Source organism: Phaseolus vulgaris, chromosome 3 (assembly GCF_051622355.1).
Source record: "Phaseolus vulgaris cultivar YP4 chromosome 3, ASM5162235v1, whole genome shotgun sequence".
Lineage (NCBI taxonomy): Eukaryota > Viridiplantae > Streptophyta > Magnoliopsida > Fabales > Fabaceae > Phaseolus > Phaseolus vulgaris.
In genome coordinates, this window is record NC_143500.1 from 5,692,776 (window position 1) to 5,716,712 (window position 23,937).

Sequence of the window (23,937 nt, forward strand, 5' to 3'; positions counted from 1 at the left end):
CTTTTCTTCTTTGGGTCTCTCTTCTTCAACGTCCTCACAGCACAGGTTTGCGATAACCTTATCATGCAGGTAATCTCTTAACTTTTCATTGTTTGGTTCTTCCTCAACCCCAAAATTGGATCCATTTATTAGTTTCAAGAAACTCTCTACCTGGGTTTTGTAGACAAATTTGTATCACTCTGCCTAATTCATGTTATTTAAAGATCAGTTTAACTTGTTCATCTTCTAGCTTGTTATGCCAGAACTGAAACAAATTGATAACAGATTTGTATGTCATTACATATACAGAATTGAGAATGCTTGGTTGAGTGTTCTGTGGATTGGTTCCCTAGTAAACAATTTGGAGCCTCTTTAGGAGTATCTATGATACCCTGCATCATGAACATTTTTTAGTTGAGTTATATATATCATTATGCTTCAATTTTTTTAATTTCAAGGATTTTGGTGGCATTTATAACGTGTTGTTGCAAGTATTGATTGAGGTTTTGCTTATTGTGGTGTATTTCTGCATTGGGATTTGAAAAGGAAAGAATTTCAATCCAAGGAAGTTGAATTGACAGGAAGGGAAAGCTCTGCAATGGGATTTCTTCTTGGCTCTTTGATATTTGAGTTCCCTTAGTTGATATTTGCTGAGATTCGAGCACTTCCCTTCTCAGAGGTCTTTCTTTTAAATCAATTGATGGGTTATTCATGCAATTGTGGAACTCTTGCTGGTGTTGACAAATTTTGATGATATGTTCAGTCCCTGTAATTTTTTTGCTTATGCTTTGAACCATTCATAAGAACAATGGCATTCATATGCATGCATGGTTTTTCCTCGTGGTAAATGGATTTGGAAGCAATGTGTACAAAATCTAAGCATCTAAAATATTTTATTCCACTTGTCTTGAAATTTGAGTTTTGTTGATAAAGATGATTCGTTGTATGTTTCAAAATGTTTAGGAGAAGAAGGTTGATAAGGAGTCTTGTAATAGTTACCTTGTTCAAGGGAAGTTATTTCATTTTATTGATTTGTCCTCCCATAAGAAGTAGTGAGATAATGATCTCTTATAGAAATTTATACAGTGAAGTTGTAGTTCCACCATTAGTAACTTGATGGACAAATTCCTCCATAATTGTATAGTCATAAAATTCCACTATATCTTGTTTTTCTTTATTCAACTTATTTAAGAATATTGTCATGATGAGTTCCACGCCTTCTTCCACCTCACATTTTATTTTATTAGGACAATTTTTGTCCATATGACATTTTTCCCTTGTCTTAACTTTTGAAGTTGAAGAATTAGATATTGGAGATCCCACATCGATTAGAGATGAGAATATTTTATAAGTCTAATTCAACTCCATAAAACCGGCTCATGGAATGAGGTTTGCATCCACTTATATATATTATGAAAGAGTCTAATCTCTAGTCGATGTGGATCTCCAACATTAGATATTTTTATAATATATATGATGGAACAAATATCTCCTTCAGGCAGGCATGCTTTTAAGACATTTAAAGTGACTATTTCTTATATTTTGTCTCTACCACATTATTTAATATTGTGATTCCACCAAATTAAAGCATAACCTTCAAAGTTTCTTCAAAGTTTGAGTAGCAATTTTAACATATTAAGTTTACTAAATCTATGGAAAGAAAATATGTTACACTTCTCTCTCCCATTCTATATATATTTTCTATTCTATATACATTTTGAGATTCAAAATACCATCAAATTTTAAAATTTTTACATTGTGTTTTTATATTTTCGCAATGGTCTTGTTTTTCTTGTTCTTGTTCTTTTCTCCAAAGCGATCTTCATCTACTATAGTAGGAGGGGGTTTATGAGTACATTATCATATTTTTATCTTCTCTCTCTATCTTTCTTATCTTTATTTGGAGGTTTATCTTTCTCCCCTTTATCTTTCTTCCTCTTCTTATATTTCTCTTCTTTCAAGCTCCATTCTTTGTCTTTTTTTAGAGATCCTGCTTTATTGTATTCGTCTAGTTCCATTTGGAAGTTTTTTATTTGGAGATTCATTTCGATCTTCTTGGGGTTTTTTCTGGGAGAACTTGAGTATTGGTTAAAGTAACAAATTTCTCACCACTCTCCTAAGTATTTCCATTCAAAAGTATTTAGGCTTTTTCACTCCAAACAAAACAAAGTTTTGAAGGTTGTTGGGGTACTCAATGATTCAAAAAAAGTTCTAAAAATATGGTAAACTTTTTAAAGATATCAAATCATGCAAGCATACCATTAAATAAAATAGGAGACAAATCACCAAGCATTTACAATTTTTTTTTAAAATAGACAAAACTACAAGATAAAACTCAAAAAGAAGTTTTAAAGAAAAACTAAAAAAGGTAAAGAAAGGAAGTTAAACCAAAAGAGACATTATATAAGACATATAACTCAAAATAAAGCAAAGAAAAATTGTAAGAATACATGTAAAATGGGGTAAAACTAAGCAACTATTCCTTCCACAAGATCCATCTCTAAATACACTAATGAACATTAATCAAAACAAATAAATTATTAGAGACAAAACCTAAAAAATGTAAAGAATCAATTTGAGAATTCCAAGAAAATTAAATTATAAATTTATGTTCAAGATATTAGGAAAATTAAACTTTAAGACCTTTGTTTCCAATACTTTCAACTACTTCTGCGTAAATTTTGCTTTTGCTTTTAGGCTGGCCTTAGCATTTTCAGATTTTCATGTCCTTTAGTAACATTTGAATCTAAATATTTGTAAATCTCAAATCAATAACATTTTTATAAGTAACTTTCCAAAGAGATTTTAGCACTTTTATAATTTAGAAAACTAAAAGAACAAAATACATGCACTCAAAACAAGAAAATGTAGACTCAAAACTAGATTCCATACCATGACAACAATATGTTTCAACTAATATAAAATTGAAAGAGTACGAAAGCTTGATTAATGGATTAACATGAAAACAAAATCAATAACATGTATAAAACAACTAAACTATAAGAAATCATATCACATGTGAAAATGGGTTTGGAAGACAAAGGAAAATTCCATTTAAAAAAGTACTTATTGGATTGGCAAAGAGATAATTATGTGGGTTAGACAAGTGAAAGCAATTTCTAACAACCTCTTTTTTTATTAATTTGCCTTTGTTTATCTTTATTTTTAATTATTATTTTGAATCCTTGTTCTCTTATTAAAAACCTAAAATTCCTATGCTCATATTTTTATTTATTGTTTAAAATGTTTCCTTTTTATTCTTTTATTACAAAAATCTTATAACTAATTTTTTTTTATTAAATAATTATATATAGTAAGTTTATGAGGATTTGATACTTGGACTTCTAATCTGAAAGAAAATGGAAAACACAACAAGGGAGGGTTGAATTGTATTTTAAAAACCTTTTATACTTTTTTCGCAAATATCGTTTGTGTAGTTAGACAATAGGTTTAGAATTTGGTCAAACGAAACAATAAGAAATTTTACAAACTTAGTTTGAAAAACTTCACATTCTTAAGTTAGTTATAGGAAAACAACATGCTATGTACAAAAAGATGAATGAAAAAGTTTACGCACTATTTTTGTATTGGTTTGTCTGATAACACATACTACATTTAGTTCTTGATCAACCAGTCAAGTTTCACTAAGCAAACTATCACTACAAAGTGCAAACAAGTATTCTTGCAACAAGTCACTTCTGGCTGAACCTAAGTATTCTTTCAACAAGTCATTCCTGTCCCAACTCAAGTCTTCTTTCAACATGTCACTCCTAGCTCAACCTAAGTATTCTTTTCACAAGCCACTATTGGTTCAAGGCAACTAAATTTCTTCGTGATCAATAGATCACAAGGTTTACTCACTAGAGATACATTTACAAGGTTAAGCTTTCTCTCCTAGTTTACTAATGGTTGAACATAAACTATTTTCTGGTTGTTGAGTAACTTTAAACTCTCATTGTTGGTGTCTTTCTTCTTCTGCTATCATTTGGTGAGCTCTTACATTGAGAAGCATTAAATGCATAGCATGGAGCATTAAATTCTCTTTTCTTCTTTACGCAACCTCTCTAATAGTTGACATTACTTATCTTCCTCGGTAGTAGATCCTTTTACGCCAAAAAATGGTTAAAAGTGCACATCCTACAGGATAGACAACATTGAAACTAATCGTGTTAGAGAAGTTGGTGGTCATTTCAGCTTTAGCTCTTAGGAAAAACATAGAAGACATTCTTTGTTTCTTCATACTTAAGCATTAAAGTATTATTTATATGTGTCAATTTGAAGTCTTAGCATGTACTTATCGTCTGAATAATCTTCAATCAACTTATCAGATGAAGTAGAACTTCACTCTATCGTTTGTTAGACGAAGTATATGCATTTGTAGTCTTATTATTCTTCGAATGAAGCACATGCATTTGTGATCTAATCAACGTTTGTTAGATGCAACTACTTCAAGTATTTCAAGCTCCTAACTTGTTGTGTTTAAGCACATACTCAAAACAATTAGGGTGTTGTATTTTTTGCTTTAACAATAAGCATATAAACATTTATTGAAGTACGAGATTAACTTAGATTGTGTGAGTGTCGTCTGATGTTTTATGTGTGTTTCATTTGATCTTATATACACCTTATCGGACTTAAGAAAAACAACATACTATTGTACTATCTGTTAGACGAAACACTTGCGTCTTACATGATCTGTTGTTTGTACAAAGCTATCGTCTTATAGAAAAGTATAATTGTGTTTTACACTTAGTTATTTTTAGCATTTAATCAAAATCCTAAGGTGTTGAAATTTTTCCTTAACAACTGTTTTTTCATCTTTTTTAGGGCTTCTTATTTATTTTTCTCTCTCATTTTATTTTATTTTTTTATGTTTTTTCTTTCCTTTCTTGCTATCTTTTTTCCCTCATTCTATTTTGATCCTCACAAACCTTTTTGGGTGATAAAGGAATAAGAGTGACTTTGTGGTCTTGATGAACAAATGTGTATTTGTTGGTGTGACCATCATGTTGAGTTTTTTTTCAAACTATCACGGCCTTCCAAGTTACATGTGACTAGCCTCCATAGGAACTACATCACAAATGAACTTGTCTTCATACGTCCCAATAGAGAGTACAATCTCTACTTGCTTGTCAACCTTCAACTCTTCTTCCTTACTTAACCATTGCAGTTTATATGGTCTAGGAGGAGGTTTAGTCTCTAAGTTCATTTTTGTCACTAATCTGGTTCTAACCATATTTGTTCAACTCCCTTCATCTATGATCAATGAATACACATTTCCTCCAATACAACACCTAGAATGGAATATGTTCTCTCTTTGGCTACCCTCAATTCCCTTAGCCACTTCTAAAGATCCTCCTAAAAATGAATAAGTATCCATCTGACATCTCTACCTCCTTATTCTCACTCTTTTCTCTACTAGATGATTCAAAATTGGAAGATTCACTTATGATGTCACAATTCTCCTTAAATAGCACAATCAGTGGACATTATAAAGTTATGCCCTTTTCCCAAGAACTTGAAACATTTTATCTCATTACTTCTAGTTTTCTTTGGTTTATCAAGATACATGAAATAATTATTTTGACTGATGTCACCCCTTTAATTTTGTCACCCCTATGATATATGTATTTGTCTCTTCTTCTTTTTCTTTTTATTCTTCTTCTTCCATGCCTTTTATCTTCATCTTGATTAATTTCATTATTATTCATTTGATTCTCTAGTTGTTCAATTATTTCAAAAAGTTCTTTATTGTTTTCTCTCATTATTATTATCATTATTTTCATTTGTGTGTTCATAGCATCAATTAGTAACCTTTGAGCTCCATCAAGTTGAGGATTATCACCACCAATTTTTCTTCCCATACTTTAAATCAAATTGACCACTCTTCTCACATGTTTACATTGTTCCACTCCTCGTTACAATCAAATTGGTTTTTTCTATAATGAAGCACTCTTGCCTTTTTGCACTTTTTCTCCACATAGGTTTCTTATAAGAATCAAACAAACTATAATCAATAATTCCTTTTAAAAGTAACACTGACAAAGTTTAAAACATAATTATAGAACCCAACACAAGAGAAGTAGTAAAGAACAATTTCACAACCAATAAACAAGTAAGACAAACTTGAATTCTTTGTGAAAATGAAATATATATATATATATATATATATATATATAATATACATACAACAACAAAGACACAATTGATAATGTAAAAAAACAAGACACAATTTGAACAAGAAGATTTAGTTATTTCAAGAACTTGATTATCACAAGCAACTAATCTTCTAAACCAATTTCCAACACTTTGTGTCTCTTGATCTTCCTTTTTCTTTTTTAAGAATAATTTTTATTTAGACTTGATTTAAATTTAAGCACCACAAGAATTAAAAAATCTTAATAAGATCAAATGTTTTATGGAAGAACCTAAAAGAAAAGTTCTCTCATATCAAGTTTGAAGTTAGAGGTTCAAATATTATTGAAGACATTTTGATATATTTTATACCCCTTTTATAAAGAAAACACTACAAGAAAAACATAAAATAAAAACCAACTTTAGAAACAAAAAATAATTAGTTGCTATACTAACAAATTTAGAGACCATTTTAAAAACTAAAAAAAAAAAAAATTCTTTCTAAATTAGTTTATATTATTGTTAAATGGTTTCTAAATTGGTATCTAATTAGCAATCAATGTTTTAACTACCAATTATTTAGTTTCTAAATTTATGAACAAATAGGCTATTTTAGCTCTTAATCTGGTAAAGGATCTAAAACCTGTATTTAGTTTTGGGTCTGGACTTCATGTTGTAAATGTAATTTAATATGATGTTGAACTCATTTTATCTTAATACATATAATAATACATCTTTTCTATATTATTATAATTTTAATATGGTGTTAACATAATACTTTTGAGTTAAATTACATTTATCTATTTGGAGTTAACATTTATACATTTTGTTTATGACAGAGGAGTTAAGCCTTTCATTTAGTTTCCAAATTTAAAGAATATGTTCTGAAGGATTTTTTAACTTTAAATAGCTGTCAAGCTAAAAGATTATATTCATCAACTAAATTTAAATTTAATTGAAATTTTTTCCCTATTACCGTATATTCATCAAATAAATTTAAATATATTTGAAAAATTTCCGTAACTTAAAGAAACTTTTAAAAAAGAAATCAAAATGGTGAAATGACTTTTTCTTGAATGGATAACTCTTACATCTAACTTTTTTAAGAAAATAAAGTTTTAATAATTTTAATATTTTATTAACTTTTAAAATAATCATTCTAATCAAGACTGGGAATCAAATTATTTTTTTCGATACTGAAATCTATTTAAGAAACTAACATGTCTCAGTATTTGTTTTCATACAAAGAAGTTAAAATTTAATCATATGAAAATTTTCTGTTGAAAATATTTACTTCAAATTTATAAAAAAAAATGAACCTATTATGATTTAATAGGAAAAGAATACTATAAAAAATAATTTAAACTTGATATATATCATTAAAAAAATTAACAAACAGAAACTAATTTTAAACAAAGAAAATAATTAATTAATTAAATTAGATACTATTTTACAGAATAATTTTTTTTAAAATCTAAAATACTTCTTATTATTAATAAAAAACTATAAACTAATTTTTAATTTATATTTAATTAGTTATTAAGATTTTAGCTATCAACTTTATAATATAAAGTAATTAATAATTAATTAGATATCAGTTTAAAACTATTATATAGATCTTTATTAACAATAAAAATTATTTTAAATACTAATAATTTTTTAATTTATAAAATAATATTTAATTTATTTAATATAATAATTAATTTTTTTATGAAATTATTTTAGTAGTGTATTAATAGAAATATTTGTGTACAGTTAACTAATTAAAATCTTCAAAATTTCCTTTTAAGTTAACTGTTAAATTTAAAAACTGCAATTATATAATAATCCTTAATTAGAAAAAAAAACATAAAATTCTACACCATCACACATATTCTAATTATACATATCATCATTATTCAAAAGATAAATAATGATTAGTTTGAGCATCTCACGTTACATGCAGCAAAGCCATTTTTTGGAAGAAAAGTTGAAAATGGAAATGAGGAATTTGTAACAGAAAGAAGGAAGAAGAAGGATGAGAAATCTCTGTCTTTGCAGGCCACAGGTATGTCTCAGAATTAAAGCACTAGAGTAGGAGTCAAGGATTTTATGGACCCATTACACCTTGCTTTGAGAAAAACACTGCAACTATAACACTTTTCTTTTAGCTCTTATCCATCATTAACAATGCCATCTTCAATTTCCACTTTTTTTTTTCTTCATTCTTTTAAAAACATTACTATTTTATTTTAATTTTTTATTTATTTAAATATAATATTTTATTATTAAAAAGAGTTGTAAAATAGAAATGAGAGAGAAATATAAGTGTCAACTAAATTTTATTCCAATTTTCCCATTTCAACCAATATTTCATCTATTTTAGTACCCTTAATATCTATGGCTTTATTTCTACACTAATTCTCTACTATCAATATATATAAAATTCTACCCTCATTAATTCAAATTTATCAAAAATCACAAAATTTCATGGATTTATTAATGATACTCTCAATTTATTTTGTAATTTTTTTAATAAACTTTGATCAATAAAAAATGAATTAGAATTAAGACAGCATGTTATTAACATTTCTAATCTTATAGAGTGGTAAATATATTTTTATTTACTGAACATAAAATATCATTAAAAAATAATTAAATAAAAATTAATTTTAGAGATAAAAACTATTACACTGATTAAATTAGACTAAAATCTTATTAATTAACTGGATAATAATTTAGAAAATAATTTATAAATTTTATTAATTAATAATAAAAATTACTTTATTTGTTAAAATTTAGCTATTTAACTAGATATAGAAATTAATTTATAACTTTTTTAATTAATAATAGAAAATATTTAAAATATTAATAATTTTTTAGTTTATGAATATTTAATTAATATAATAATTAAAAAAATAATTTATATTTAATAATTGTATTGTAGTGTATTAATAATATGAAGGGTAAAGATGGGATTGTAGTTTCATCTAATCATATGAAGCAATAGCCTCGCTTCTTCTTTTTATCATTTAGAGCTTTTTATTTTATTTTGTAATATTAATCTCAAATGTTCTTAATCTTCAATGTCCTTCTTTCGCTCTTGTGTTCTTGTTTGGGATCTAAGGAACGATTCAAGTCGCTCTTCTACTTTCTCAGTCGATTATTTTGAATTTCACTTTTTCAAGCAAGCTCCTTATCCTCCTCGTCTCCCTTTATCTCTGGGTCTCCACAAAGTTCAGACTCGGATGGTATCTGCAGAAGACATTCCGACGTTCAAGTCAAATTTAATATTCGACACTCGGTATTCTAAGTACGGTATAATGATGTACCTAGTTCTTGGATTTTGTGCCTATTTATATGATTGTAATGAGCCTTTCTTATTGACCAGGTTAGAGAGCTAGGTTATGTTTAAAAATGTTTTACCTAGTTTTTTATTGCTGATTAGCCTCACTAATTTTGTTTAAACGTAATTGACTTGTGGTGTCGGTTGACATAATGACCGGATCCGAAACATGATCTCAATCATGCGGACCCTATCAATACCCTTTGTATTTGGTGTGAATTGAATAGAAAAATATATAATTTTAGGTTGTATTCACTTAAGATTTCTCGAAAGAATTTTTACATATGAAATTTTAAAAGATTTTGTAAGTAATAAGTGTTTCAAAATTATTTTAAAACACGTCTGTGATTAGGATTTTGTAATTTGAACTTTAAAGAATTTATAAAATATTAAAATTATAACTTATGGAAAGATTTTATAGATTTACAGTAACTCATGTACTTAAAAAGAATCATATGTATAGCCTTTTACTGTAAAATACTTTTTTATTTATTACCTGTGATGTAAATTTATGTGAATTAAATGCAAAATTGTCCATTATATACACACATTTTATACTTGATAATAGAATCGAATTGATAAAAAAAGTTGAAAATAAATCCAAATAACCGATAATTGAAAAAAAAAGTGAATTATTTAACAGTTAAGTGATCATTTGACATTTAACAGTTGATTAGATAATTGATATAATTTGTTTTTATGTTCTTTTTGATAACTTGATTAAATTTATCATATTGGCTGATGTATTTTTATGTTATTTAAATCAATATTAAAGTTTTACTTCATATTTGTTCGTATTATGTTACAAAAATATATTATTTCAGCTTTTAAGGATATTCAATCTTATAATTTTATTAGTTTATTATTTAATATATTTATCAATTTTTATAAATATTTTTATTTAAAAGATCAAAAGAATAAGTAATTTTTTAATAAAAAATTGAGTTAAAAATTAGAAACAAAAAAATCAATCTAAATCAAATCAAATTTGTATTTGGTTTAGGTTTTTTTTCTTTAAACATAATCAAACCGAACCGTATGTATTTTTTATATTAGATTTAGATGTATTTTTAACTAAAACATAATAATTGTTGGAAATAGTAAACAATTTTATTATTTATTAAACATTATTTTAAGTAGAAAAAATATTAAACTTGAAAAAATAAAGAAAATGTTTGTAGTAGAGCCTACATATTCCATAATTCAATGTCTCCATCAAAATTAAATTGAACTTTATGATAAGAAATTTGAAAATAACTAGTAAATGAGATAAATAACAAATAAATGACAAAGTTTATATTAAAAATATAAAACTAATACTAATTATTGCCCTCTTATACAACATTTCTTCACATAATCAATAATAACACTTTTTGCTTTATATTTTTTCGTTCTTGCATTTTGAATAATAAATTATCTTTGTTTACTCATGATTTCTAAACAATGAAAATATATCTATTGATGGAATGAGAAATTCACCATATGGTCAACGTGATTTTTTATAATCTTTTAATTTACAACTCTATAATTATATTCGCAATCCTTATTTTTTTAAAAGGATACAAAATAATTTTACGGATTTTTAATTTTATAATAATTTTTGAAACGTTTGTGGATACTCGTTGACACATGTGCATATTAAGAATTTTTCAGAGTAATTTTTAAATAGATATCCGTGTCACATAGATGATTAAGTTATTGAAGTTTTTTTTAAAACATAAACTCTAGTGTTTCTAGTTAACAAAACTTTTTTAAAAAGGTAAGTTTAAGTTTTTTTAGAATTCTTTTTAACACAAAGATTTGAAGTTTTTATTCAATAAAAATAATTCTTCAAAAGAGCCAAAATAACCCAAAACTTAGAATAGAAAACATGTATATTTTTATGCTATTCCTAATATTTATACTTTTACAAGCTTAATAAAAAGGAAAAAATTTCGAAATTATTCAAATGTTGATTCTCTTAAAAAATGTTTTGTCTTCTGCATTCATATTAGTTAATGATGTGGTGACTCGATGATCTTCTATGAGAATTATTGATATCAAGGTAAGAAGTGAAATTTCCAATGTATTTCCTATAACTCTCACTAAAAATATTATCACAAGTATCATGACCAGGTCATTCTTTAACAAAACCATCAATGTTGACTTTCACAACCAATGGTATCCTCTAGATAAAAGACGAGACCTAACTTCTTTTTGAAATCATGTTTAAATATCAAAGCTATAAATAACATGTTTTCTATAAAGACGAGACCTAACTTCTTTTAGATAAACAACATGTTAGCTATAAATATGGAAGTTCAAAGAGTGAGTAAAACACTTTTGAAAAACAAATTTTACAAAAAGCTTATCAAATATTAATATGGATGGTATTATGACTTCATAATCATTTTAACAACCATTTTTAAAAGTGATAACCAACAAAAAAAATTGTACTTATAATATACTATGACAATACATACTTTCAATCACTCATAACTACTCAAGTACACAAAGTTTATCCAAGTTATTCAGTTGAACTCTCCCTAAATTCAATCTCTTAAAGAAAAATATAAAAAGAGGCGATACAATAAAAATAAGTTGTTTGATTACAAGGTTCACTCACTTGAGTATATATAAAATAATGTGATCCTTGATTCTAAAGATACTATTGTGTGAAAGTTAAGAATTTATGATGAAGATCTCACTCTATTTAACTCATCTAAAAGACTAATTACTATTTCAGTACTTAAAACTTTTTTCACATTTATTTCATACACGTACGTGATAGTCTTTTTTATATGTGGTAATCTTTCTTTTACATGAAAGTTCTTCCTTACATAAATGTCCAAAAAGAACCAGTATAGATTGTGTGCTTCAGAACATCTTAAGTCAAAGCTTTTTCAAATATTCATGACTTTTTGCTATAAATCTTTGCTTTATAATATGAAGAGTTGGTGAAACTATACTCATTATCTCTTATATGCCTTTATATCGCTAATATCAAATTAAACTTTCACACATTGATCAAGGGTACTATGTGTCATAATCTTTATTGAAAGATATTTTTAGACAACCCGTAGAATTTAGATGATGTAACATTTCAATGACGTGTCTTGTATTGGACACATGGATTTATTTAATTGGGAATATGTCATATGTTGTTGACGCTTTTTTAGACTCCTATGTTTTTTTGCTTAACATTTAGCACTGCATGTGTTTACTATTATTTTATAAGTCTATTATTTGCTTGTGTCTAACACATTCGTTTTTTCTGATACTTTCTTCAAACATGGTTATATCAACTTATGTTCTTCAAACTTATATGTATTTTCATCTATTGATGAATTTTTTTAATGAGAGCAAAGCATCTTCTAACAATTTAAGCGTTTGTTCTTAAAGTAGTCATACGACGCTTTATACACTTGTTGTTGACTTATATATTCTTCTATGATAAATTTTTATTGCAAATTCGTCTTGAATCTTGTTAAGATCTTGTGTTTTATTTTTGAAAATTGATCATCTTTTCTTTCTATCTAGTGCTATTTGACATTAGGTATACACACTAGACACACACAAATTGCCTTGTTTGTTATAATTAAAACTTGGGTATTAATGGCAAGACTAAATATTGAGAGTTTAGGGGAAGCTGAATAAAATATAATTTTAATATTAATTTAATTTGTATCATTTGGCTGATGCTAATGACACTAATTAAAAAAAACAAAAAATTTGTGTACAATGTTTTATCTTCATCAAAATAAAATATAAAAAATTGAAAAAAAATTGTATTGGATGAAGAAGATGAGTGCGGATGAAGGAGATAAGGAGAAGAATGTGGATGAAGGAGATGTGTGTGGATGAAGACAATGAACATTGATGCAGGAGATGAGTGTGGATGAACAAGATAATTGTGAGTTGAAGAAATGAGTTTGGATGAAGGATATGTGCGTAGATGAAGGAAATGAAGAGAATAATGTGGATGAAGAAGATGAATGTGGATGAATGAGATGAGTGTGAAGAGATTTATACAGAAAGTGAGAGAGATTTTTTTTTAATTAAAGAGTAGTCATCTTTATATATATACATTTAAATAAAAAGAATGATTTGTTATTGCAAAGACACAGATTCATAATATATAAATTAACTTCAACAATAACTTAAATAAATATTAAAAATATATTTTATTAATCTCAATAAATATAGATAATTTTATTAATTTATCAAAAAATTAAAATATAAATAACGTCCATCTAATTATTAACATATTTTTTTCAGTTAAAAATAATAATAAAATATTATAGCATCTATTATGATGATGCTTAAAAATGTTTATTAATAATTAATAAAATTAAATAAGATAATCATACTATCATATAGGTCAAATTGATATTAACTTATTAAATAAAAATATATTTAATATTATTATAATTGGTTAAGTCAATTTCAATATATTTTTCTAGAAATATTTTTTCACATGCATCTACTTAACGGATGTATAGATTTTTTACAACATAATATTAAAATTTATAATGATTTTATATAAAATACATTACTAAAAAATTATAAATATTTTGTTTAACATTAGAATTAATTTAGCTTACTCTAGTAATATCCATTCACACTAAATTTTGAAAATTATATTTGCTTTTTCATGTAGTGGAAGTGTTACATTAAAATATTATATTGTTTCGTTTAAATATCTTTTTATTTAAATTCGATTTAATCATCAATATTTACCTCTCTTTCAAATAAAAATAGCTCCTATTTTTTATATTTTGTATCACTGCTTTTTCTTATCAAAATTCTATGAGATTCGGACACTTCTCTTAAATGACGTTACACGTATATGTGTCAACATTCGTAAGACATTTATCGGTGAAGTGTTCAATTCAAAAAATATTTGTTGGATTTCTGAAAATTCTAACACGGTTCTAACACAATTTTAAAAAGAATAAATAAAATAATTTTCTAAAAAATCAAATTTATTGTATAAATTTTTATTATGATTATAAAAATAAAGAACAAATTCTTTTGAACCAGTCATGAAAAACATCTTCCTGTTTCAAAAAAAAAAAAACTGAAACATACATATAAATATTTATTGTCAATTTATATAATTCATAATTATGTAATATATAGATTTGTGTCTTTACGTATCTTCGTGTCCGAATACGTATATCATGTCTATATTCTATATTCGTATAGTGTCCGTATGTCTATGTTACACCAAAACCCCTTATAAACCATACTTATAATTGAACACTCAAATAATAAAAAAGTTGCAATACTTTTATTTGGGAATATTTATCATTCACTTAAGCTTTAATATTGATTAATTACGTAAGATTTAACGGCTAAATTCGTACTCATCATTTTCAAATCCCGCAAAAATCTTCTCATTTATTACGTTGAATGATTAGGCTAAATAAATTGTTTGACTATGAAACCATGGTTGCCTCAATCTTAATCTCCACATAATTGACAGTCTAATCAAAACCTGTTCTCACGAGACGACGAACAATTCAATGGAGTTTTCCTATCTAGAGTTTTCGGTAAAAAGTGGTACTTTTGGTAAAGAGAAAAAAATAATAATAAAAGAAAGTGAGAATTCAAATTACCCTAATAAAGAAAAGAAAAGCAATGAAGAAAAGAATTCAATTTACTTTTATTATTTTCTAATTAAAAGAATTACAAAACAAATTATATATAATCAACTATTGATTAACATAAAGTTTATTTTGATGTTTAGAAGTGAAAAATGCAAACAAATAAATTTAATATATTTATTTTATTTTATCTTTTACAATACAGGATTAAATTTTAAAAAAATATTGTCATAATTGATTATGAGATTTTCTACTATTGTTTCATACATAAAAATACTACAAAACATAATATAATTGATTATTGATTATGTTATACAATATTTTAGCCATAAAAATATAAATTCAATTAAATATAAATATAATAAACACTAAAATATCATTAAATAAAAACATTTTTTTAAAATCATTAATTATTATATTAATTAAGTTAAATATTAAACAAATTATTAATATTAAAATTACTTTCTATTATTAATAAAAAAATTAATTTTTAATTTAATATATAATTAGTTATCAATATTTTAAGTATCACATCTATCAATTTTACATCTATATTAACTAGTAGCTAAAACCATACTAAATAAACATCAATTTATAAATTAGTTATACATTTTATTAATAATAAATTTTAAGTATCTTTTTAATGATTTTTTTAAAGTGGAAATTGTATCATTTGTTTTCTTCTTATCCCACACCTACCAAATCATGTGTCTCTGTAATTTTTTCTTTGTTTGTTTATCTTCTCTTCTCTGGTGTTTGATCCATGGCAGATGCAGTGGTAATCTCAACATTTGGTATATCTGCGTGGGCCAAAGACAAAACCATCATTATCAATAAAATGTGTTTCCCATCGTAAACAAACATTGCTTGAAAACCAAGACCCAAAATCCTTTCTTTCTTCTGCATGAAAATCACCCTTCAACAGCAACCAATCTCTTTATAAAACCCTATTTTTATCATTAATTCCCATTCCCAACCCTCCCCAACACCCACCTTCAACAACGTTGTTTTTCTCTTCCCCACCATGTCTAAAACCAATGTTCGAAGACATGCTCTCGAGAAGTGCAGGACTGTGAAAGAGACGCAGAAAACAGTGAACCACAACTTCTTCACCAGAAACCTCAAGAAAGTCTACCCCATTGGCCTTCACAAAAGCACTTCTTCTTCTTCTCTGTCTCTCTCTTCCATATCCTTGTCTCTGTCACAAAACTCAAACGACTCTTCTCAGGCTGATTCTTTGACTCCTCTCGATGACAAGATTTCTCTGGCTCTGCGTTTCATTTCACCTCGTCATGCAAGAGAACCTTCAACAGCTTCTAAGCCTCTTCACCACCACCAACCACCAACTTCACCACCCACTGAGCCCGGGGAGTTCAAACGATGTAACTGGATCACCAAGAACAGTGGTATCATCACTTTCATTTCCAACTTATCTTTATTTTATCATTTTCATGGTCCACTCCAGTTCACATAGTGCATGTTTGGATACATACACACAGACACAAGTGTTTTTTTAGAAACTTTTAAGAGCTTTTTTTTTTCATTAAAAGTTATTTTGAATATAGAAAAAGCTCTCAAAAATACTTTTATTTTATATCCATAAAATTTTGGGTTCAAATCTTGTCATACATTATTTTATTTTATTTTATTTTTACAACTTTGCAAATTTTGAATTAATTTGGTTGGGTTTAGATTTCAACATGTTGAGGCCTTTTTTTTCAATAAAACATATAAAACTTCCAAAATCAATTTATTTATCTTCATATTTGGTGTGAAATTGTGATAAGTTTTATTCTTTTTATCTCTTTATTCTTTAAGTGATTATATATCTCTTTATTCTTTAAGTGATTATAAAGATGGTTAAATATGTGTTTTCCAAAAAAAATAGTTTTTATCTCTAATTTTAATTTTAGAATTTTAAATGAAAATTATTAGAATGAATTTATATAAAAATATGTCAGAAAAAAACTCACAATAATTTATTTTAATAATTTTCTTATTACAAATAATCACGAATTTCAATATTTGTATGATAGATAATTTTTTTTCTTTCTTATAACAAAATATATTTAATTTTTATAAGAAAAATTTGATGAAGAGAAAACCTAACAATGAAATGTGACAATAAATACATTTTTTTGCACTTTGGTCTTGTCACTTCTTTTGACTAAAATGTCTAACCATTTTGTTGGGGGATACGATTATTTGATGGGATAAATAAAACAAAAAAATTTAATCTGAAAGCAAGTCCTTCTACCTAAAGCTCTATTATTTTATAACCAAGATTCAACAACTTCAGTAGAATAGGTTGTTTTCACTTCAATATCAATAATGTAAAATCATGGCTACAAATTTGGATATTTTTTGCTGCTTAGCTTAATTAATTGCTGTTAGAGGTGATAATAAAATTGCAGCACTGTGGTCAACAAAGTCACAACATTTTATTTCAGTAGAGTGGTTGAAGTGTAAAACACCAACTTAGCCCATGTAATAAATGTAGCAAATATTGTTAGAATTAATTATAATAAAATAATTACCAAATTATACCACTTATTATGCTAGTTCTCTACAGTTTTGAATTTTTTGTCTCCACATTTAGAGGTTCTACTTCCATCTATTTAGTTCTATCTAAGGTATGTTCGATTGCCAAGAATGAAAATAAAAAAAATAAAAAAAATACTCATTAGTTTGATGAGAAAATGTGATCAAAATAAAGAAAAAAATGTTATTTACAAAAATAATAACTAACTAAAACTAATTAATTGCAAATTTATTTATACATTAATAGTTTTTTATATTATAAAATGTAAAATACTGTTTACGATAAAATATTTTTTTTCTAAAACATTTGACTTTAAATACTAAAATAATGTTACTTTGACACGAATATGATTAATTCTTATAATGATGAGTGAGAAATAATTTAAAAAACATCATTTTTTCGGTGTTTTTTCTTCATGAGTAATGCAAAATAAAATAGGAGAGAGACTTTACGAAAATTGACAATTTCTGTCACTTTCTTTGTCACTCAATTAAGAAAATTGCTCTTTGCACCCTCAATTTTCCACTCTATACTTTTCTTTCAAATCAACGTGCTTAATATTTTATTTTTTCAATCATACTAGCCAATTTTACGAAAATATTAAAGAGTTAATGTAATTTTTGACTGAATATAGTATATAAATTATTGTAAATTTATGATATTTGAGTACATTCTTGGGTAACTTTTTCATAATAATGGTCCAAAAACATAGAATTGTGTACATGATTTCCTGGCAAAACTGATCTAGGGTTTTTATACGCAGATAATGCTTACATAGAATTTCATGATGAGTGCTGGGGAATTCCAGCCTATGATGACAAGTAAGTTCTAAGAAGTGAAAAATACTCTCTTCATTTCAATTCCTGTTTTTTTTACTTTATGTATTGGTAGTATGATTTTCAATTAATAGATAATGTAATTTATATGGGTTATAGAATTTATTAATTATTAGTAGAGAAATTTAATAAAATTATCTAAAATCTTAGTCAAGAATAAGAATAAATGGATATTTACTAATATTAAAAAATAAATTTTAAGTTTAAGTCAACTTTTCAAAACCAATTTATAAGATGAGGTTTACACAATTATATATATTATGAAATATTTCTATTTATAGTCGATGTGAGTCTAACTCAACTTTACAAAACCAGCTTATAAAATGATGTTTCACTACAAGAAAAAAAAAAGTTTTAACGGAGGTTATTTAGTAGAGGTTAATATAACCCTAGAAATTGATTTAATTAATAGAGATTTTTTTAACCTTAGTTAAGTTCCAAAGGTTATTCTAAAACCTCAGCAAAATAACAGAGGTTTTTAACCTTCGGTACATTTCAAAGGTTTATTTTAAAACTTCAGCAAAACAATGAAGGTTTTTTTAACCTTCGTTAAATTCCAAAGGTTTATTTTAAAACCTCAGCAAAATAACGGAGGTTTTTAACCTTTGTTAAATTCTAAAGGTTTATTCTAAAATCTCAGCAAAAAAATAGAAGTTTTGTTAACTTTCAGTAAGTTCGAAAGGTTTACTCTAAAATTTCAAAAAAAAACGGAGGTTAGTTTAACTTTCATTAAATTCCAAAGATTTATTGTATAACCTCAATAAAAACTCCAAATTTTTTAAAATTCAATAAATAAATATAATTAAATCTATTTATAAATAAATAATTAAAACTACATAGTTATAATATATTTTATAACTAAATTCTCTAAAATTTTGAAAGTATAGCTTTACATTACAAATATACACTACAAGAAAATCATGAAATAGAAACCAATTTTAGAGACAAAAAATAATTAGTTGGTATAGTGACTAAATTAGAGACCATTTTAAAGACTAAATAAATTTTTGGTTTCTAAATTAGTTTCTATTATTGTTAAATGGTTTCTAAATTGGTATCTAATTAGAAACCAAGGTTTTTGCTACCAAATTTAGAATCTAAATAATTGGTAGTTAAAACCTTGGTTGCTAATTAGATACCAATTTAGAAACCATTTAACAATAATAAAAACTAATTTAGAAACCAATTTTTTTTTTTAGTTTCTAAAATGGTCTCTAATTTAGTTACTATTGTAACTAATTATTTTGGTCTCTAAAAATTGATTTCTATCTGATGATTTTCTTATGGTGATATTTGTAATGTTTCAAATATTTATTTTAAAAACTCAGTAAAATAACCTTGGATAATATGTATTTCAACAATTAATCTTGAATAATAAGTATTTCAACAATATTTGCATATTTTGTATGATTGATGGTAGTTGATTTATATAATTTCTAGTTTTTTTTTTGTTACGAGCTCATACTTCAAAAAAACCTGATTTGTTTTGTTTTAACTTTTGATGTACATATTTTAGTTTTAGTTATAATTGTTAATATTTAATTCTCATAATTTTGAAATATTTTAAATTAAGGTCTTTATTTTAAAATGTATCTAATAATTAATTCACTGTGAAAGTGAGATGGTAATAAAATTAATTTCTCATCGTAATATGTTCTTGCAATCTTTAGCTAAGAACACACATGACTTTGAAACCCACATCTGATAGATAATGAAATTATTTAGGATATATAAAACAATGATAAACACTAGTTGTTGTCGAGTTAGGTAACAGCTTGTGACTCAAGTTGGGAGAGTAAGGTGATGGAATAAGCAATATTGAAGTAAGAAGAAGGTAGTTCCTTATTTAATGTTTTTCCTCCTTAGATATAATAAACATAAGTGTGGCTGAATTGTGATTCCTTACTAGGAATCTCGTCGGCAACCAATAAGTTTGTGCTAGAGAGTAGTGTGTATATGGTGGAAGAGTGAAGTCAGGAAGATCATTAGAGGTGGTGGGAAATAGGGTTGAAGGTTATTTCAAACGGTAAGTCATCTTACAAAAATTTTGAAACTCATAGTATTTTATGGAGGTTCTTAAACTCATGGTATTTAATGGAGGTTTTGAGACCCATGATATTTTACAAAGGTTCTTAAACCCCATAGTATTTAACAGAGGTCTTGAAAGACTTTTTCTGAGGTTTAAAAAAACACAGGAGAATACGTTCCTCAATGATGGTTTAGCGGGAGAAACTGCAACCATAGATAAATGACTTAATAAATGTTTTAACCTTGAATAATGTAAAAATAAACCCTCGTTAAAATCTCTTTTTTTGTAGTATTTACATTAACTTATAGACTATGAAATACTATTTATAATCGATGTGAGATTTCCAACTACTGGTGCTACTTGAGATCAATTGAAGAACATATAAACTTTAAAGATTAAATAATCTTTGCCAAGAATAAAAATAAAAAGATATTTACTAGATTGAAATTAATAAAAAAAAATATAAATTTAAGGATTAAATATTAGATAATATTAATTAAGATTAAAAAATAACAAACCGAAGTTATAAATACGTTACTCACTATAAATATATAAATAAAGACACTTAAAGATTTGAGTTCATTTAAACACTTTTGAACCGGAAAATTAAATATATTATTAATTCACAATGATTCTCTCTAAATTTCTTAATGCTAATAATTATATTAGTATAATGAAGAAGACGTGTGGTTTACTTGACCTGATGATTGGGTAAACCATGAAACAGCAAATTGTTTGAGCTGCTTGCAATGTCTGGATTGCTCATGGACTACAATTGGACAGAAATTCTGAAAAGAAAGGAAACTCTTAGGTATCATTGTCTCTCACAAATTCATAATTCTATGCATCAAAGTAACATTATAATTCTGTACAATGTTTGAAAATTGACACAGAGAAGTTTTTGCTGGATTTGATGCTAACACTGTTGCCAAAATGGAGGAAAAGGAAATAGTTGAAATTGCATCAAACAAAGCACTTTCTTTAGCTGATAGCAGAGTCATGTGCATTGTAGACAATGCCAAATGCATAACAAAGGCAAGTACACAAGTAACACAACACATTTTCAATAAAATGTTCTTTTCAAACTGAATGAATCAAATTATTTTTTAGAAAGTTAATAAAAATGGTTATAGGATGGTTGTATAGAAAGAAATGGCTGTGAACCTGTCCTTACTCAAGAAAATTATATTTGTTTCAATTCCAAATCATTGGAGAGCTAAAATTTTCACTTTATCAAACACTTTCAATCATCTAAATGCAAATTTTGAATACTTTCAACTTCATGGTAGCTGACTTAGTGGTGTTTATGACAGATTGTTAAAGAATGTGGATCATTCAGTAGTTACATATGGGGTTATGTAAATCATAAACCAATAATTAACAGATACAAATACCCAAGAAATGTTCCATTGAGGAGTCCAAAAGCAGAGATCCTTAGCAAGGACTTGGTGAAACGTGGATTTCGGTTTGTGGGTCCTGTGATTGTGCACTCTTTCATGCAAGCTGCAGGATTGACCATTGATCATCTTGTGGATTGTTACAGACACAGTGAGTGTGTGAGCCTAGCAGAAAGACCTTGGAGGCATATCTAACACTTTTTTGAGAATTTATTGCATTTTACAAGATCTCAATTCATGTTCACTTAACATGAAATTGAGATTTCTTAATTTTTTTTACCAAACTGAAAATTTTGATTATCTGTCATGAGAAGATCAGTTGAACTTACAAATATGCAGTGATTATGAATCATGTAATAACTCTTTCATGTCAATCAAATAGAGACATGAACAGTGTATAGTTAATATTTTGGACACTTTTTTCTTCCTTTTCATTATCATGTCCCTGTCACTAAATTGGAAAAGGAAGTACAAATAGAGTGAGGCCAGAGGGTATAACTGATACTATTTGTGTGGTATGCCAAGCAAATACAAATAATATATAACATGATGAAAGAAGTTTGTTGAAAGATATTTGCTTATTGTTCATCCTTTTGTAGTTTCTTTATTATATATATATATATATATATATATATATATATATTACATTTTAGATATATAATTCAGGGATTACTACCTACTTATCTTATTATTTTTCTATTTAAAGTGGTTTGGTAAGAAGAAGATAAAAAGAAAGAATTTATGAAAATAAACCAAATCAAGGTTTTTTTTATTATTAATTTTTTTTTTCTAACAAAAATACTGAGAGAACTTTACTTAGAAACATTCAATATGTCTTTTTATATCTAAATATGATTAATAGTTCCACTGTTTTTTTTTATGATAGGTCTTATGAATCTAGATTTTATCTAACTTGAGAGTTTCTTTCCATGTAATTATGTGGAATATGCTTAGTTAAATTTGGCGTAATTTATGATCCATTATCGTTTATGTTTTTTTAGACCTAGAGTTGACCTAAGTAACCTCTTGTTTCATATAATCTACTATTAGAGAGTCACTCAACAAGACAACCCAAGTGGTTGTCCAAACACTAATTTAATGATTTATCGTATTTTGAGTGGAGGATAATTTGGTGATACAACTAACTTGCATTTTGCTTCTAATTCAAGATTAAGGAATCAGTTGTATAATAGTAAGATTATAATTGATTACTTGGTTTTAAATGGGAAAACTAAATGGGTGTCATTTTGTAAAGAAATAATGTGACGTTATGAAGTGATGTTTTGGGGAAGTCAAGTGTACCGCAAACTCCTTTTTGCCAAATATTGTAGGAGGAAAATAGGAAAAACAGGAAAGGTTGAATTGTGTTTTAATTAATATTTAATTCTTTTTGCAAATATCATACGTTGAGAGATGTTCTGATTATAAGATTATAGGTGTAATTGGTTTTAGAAACAATTGGTTTTAGAAGGAGGGTTGAACGGAGTCTCAGACTTTATTTTTATAATTGGAGACTATAAGATTATAGGTGCAATTGGTTTTAGAAACAATTGGTTTTAGAAGGAGGGTTGAACGGAGTCTCAGACTTTATTTTCATAATTGGATTATCTAGTAGATCGTCTAGTGGATTATCTAACACATTCCAGTAGATCATCTAACAAATCTTTTATTGGAACATCTAACAGATTGTCTAACAATAAAATTTAAAGTATTAAAACAACAGGAGTAATAAGATATCAACATAAGAAATTTATCCTGGTTCACCTAAATCTGGGTTATGTCCAATCCCCTTTAGCAACTACTTAAGAGTTTTCACTGACCAACCGGTTACACGAGTATTATCACATCTCCAAGTTACAACGAATATTCTCACATTTCAAGGTTACAACTAGAATTTATTCTTCTCCAGGTTACAACTACAATTTCTCTCAGTATTTTCAACAAGATCACCAATATGTATTTTGTTGCTTGACTTTGTCTTAATTTTGTTCTTGAGATTCGACCCCTTCATATAGCTTTATGCATTTGTTCTTTGATACTTGAATTGTAATTTTGGATATTATAGTATCTTCATCTTACTCGTGGTAGACACTCAAAATTGAATTT

At 26.4% G+C, this 23,937-nt stretch overlaps 1 protein-coding gene and 1 long non-coding RNA gene across 4 annotated transcripts; both read left to right on the forward strand.

Moving 5' to 3' along the window:
• Window positions 1-2: 2 nt before the first annotated feature.
• On the forward strand, window positions 3-880 carry LOC137806312 (uncharacterized). The gene is made up of 2 exons (XR_011080327.2): window positions 3-69; window positions 526-880. It is a non-coding gene; the product is annotated as an uncharacterized LOC137806312 (long non-coding RNA).
• A 15,104-nt stretch (window positions 881-15,984) lies between these two features.
• LOC137806313 (uncharacterized) lies at window positions 15,985-22,247 on the forward strand. 3 transcript variants are annotated; one of them, XM_068606352.2, is made up of 5 exons: window positions 15,985-16,433; window positions 18,333-18,390; window positions 21,162-21,245; window positions 21,328-21,469; window positions 21,748-22,247. In XM_068606352.2, the coding sequence occupies exons 1-5, from the start codon at window positions 16,052-16,054 to the stop codon at window positions 22,024-22,026; spliced, it is 945 nt and encodes a 314-aa protein (XP_068462453.1). In that variant the 5' UTR covers window positions 15,985-16,051; the 3' UTR covers window positions 22,027-22,247. The 3 variants fall into 3 exon arrangements, with proteins under 3 accessions (XP_068462453.1, XP_090156745.1, XP_090156746.1); XM_090300619.1 differs by lacking the exon at window positions 21,328-21,469; XM_090300620.1 differs by lacking the exons at window positions 21,162-21,245; window positions 21,328-21,469 and having other exon boundaries at window positions 21,748-21,948.
• Window positions 22,248-23,937: the final 1,690 nt, after the last annotated feature.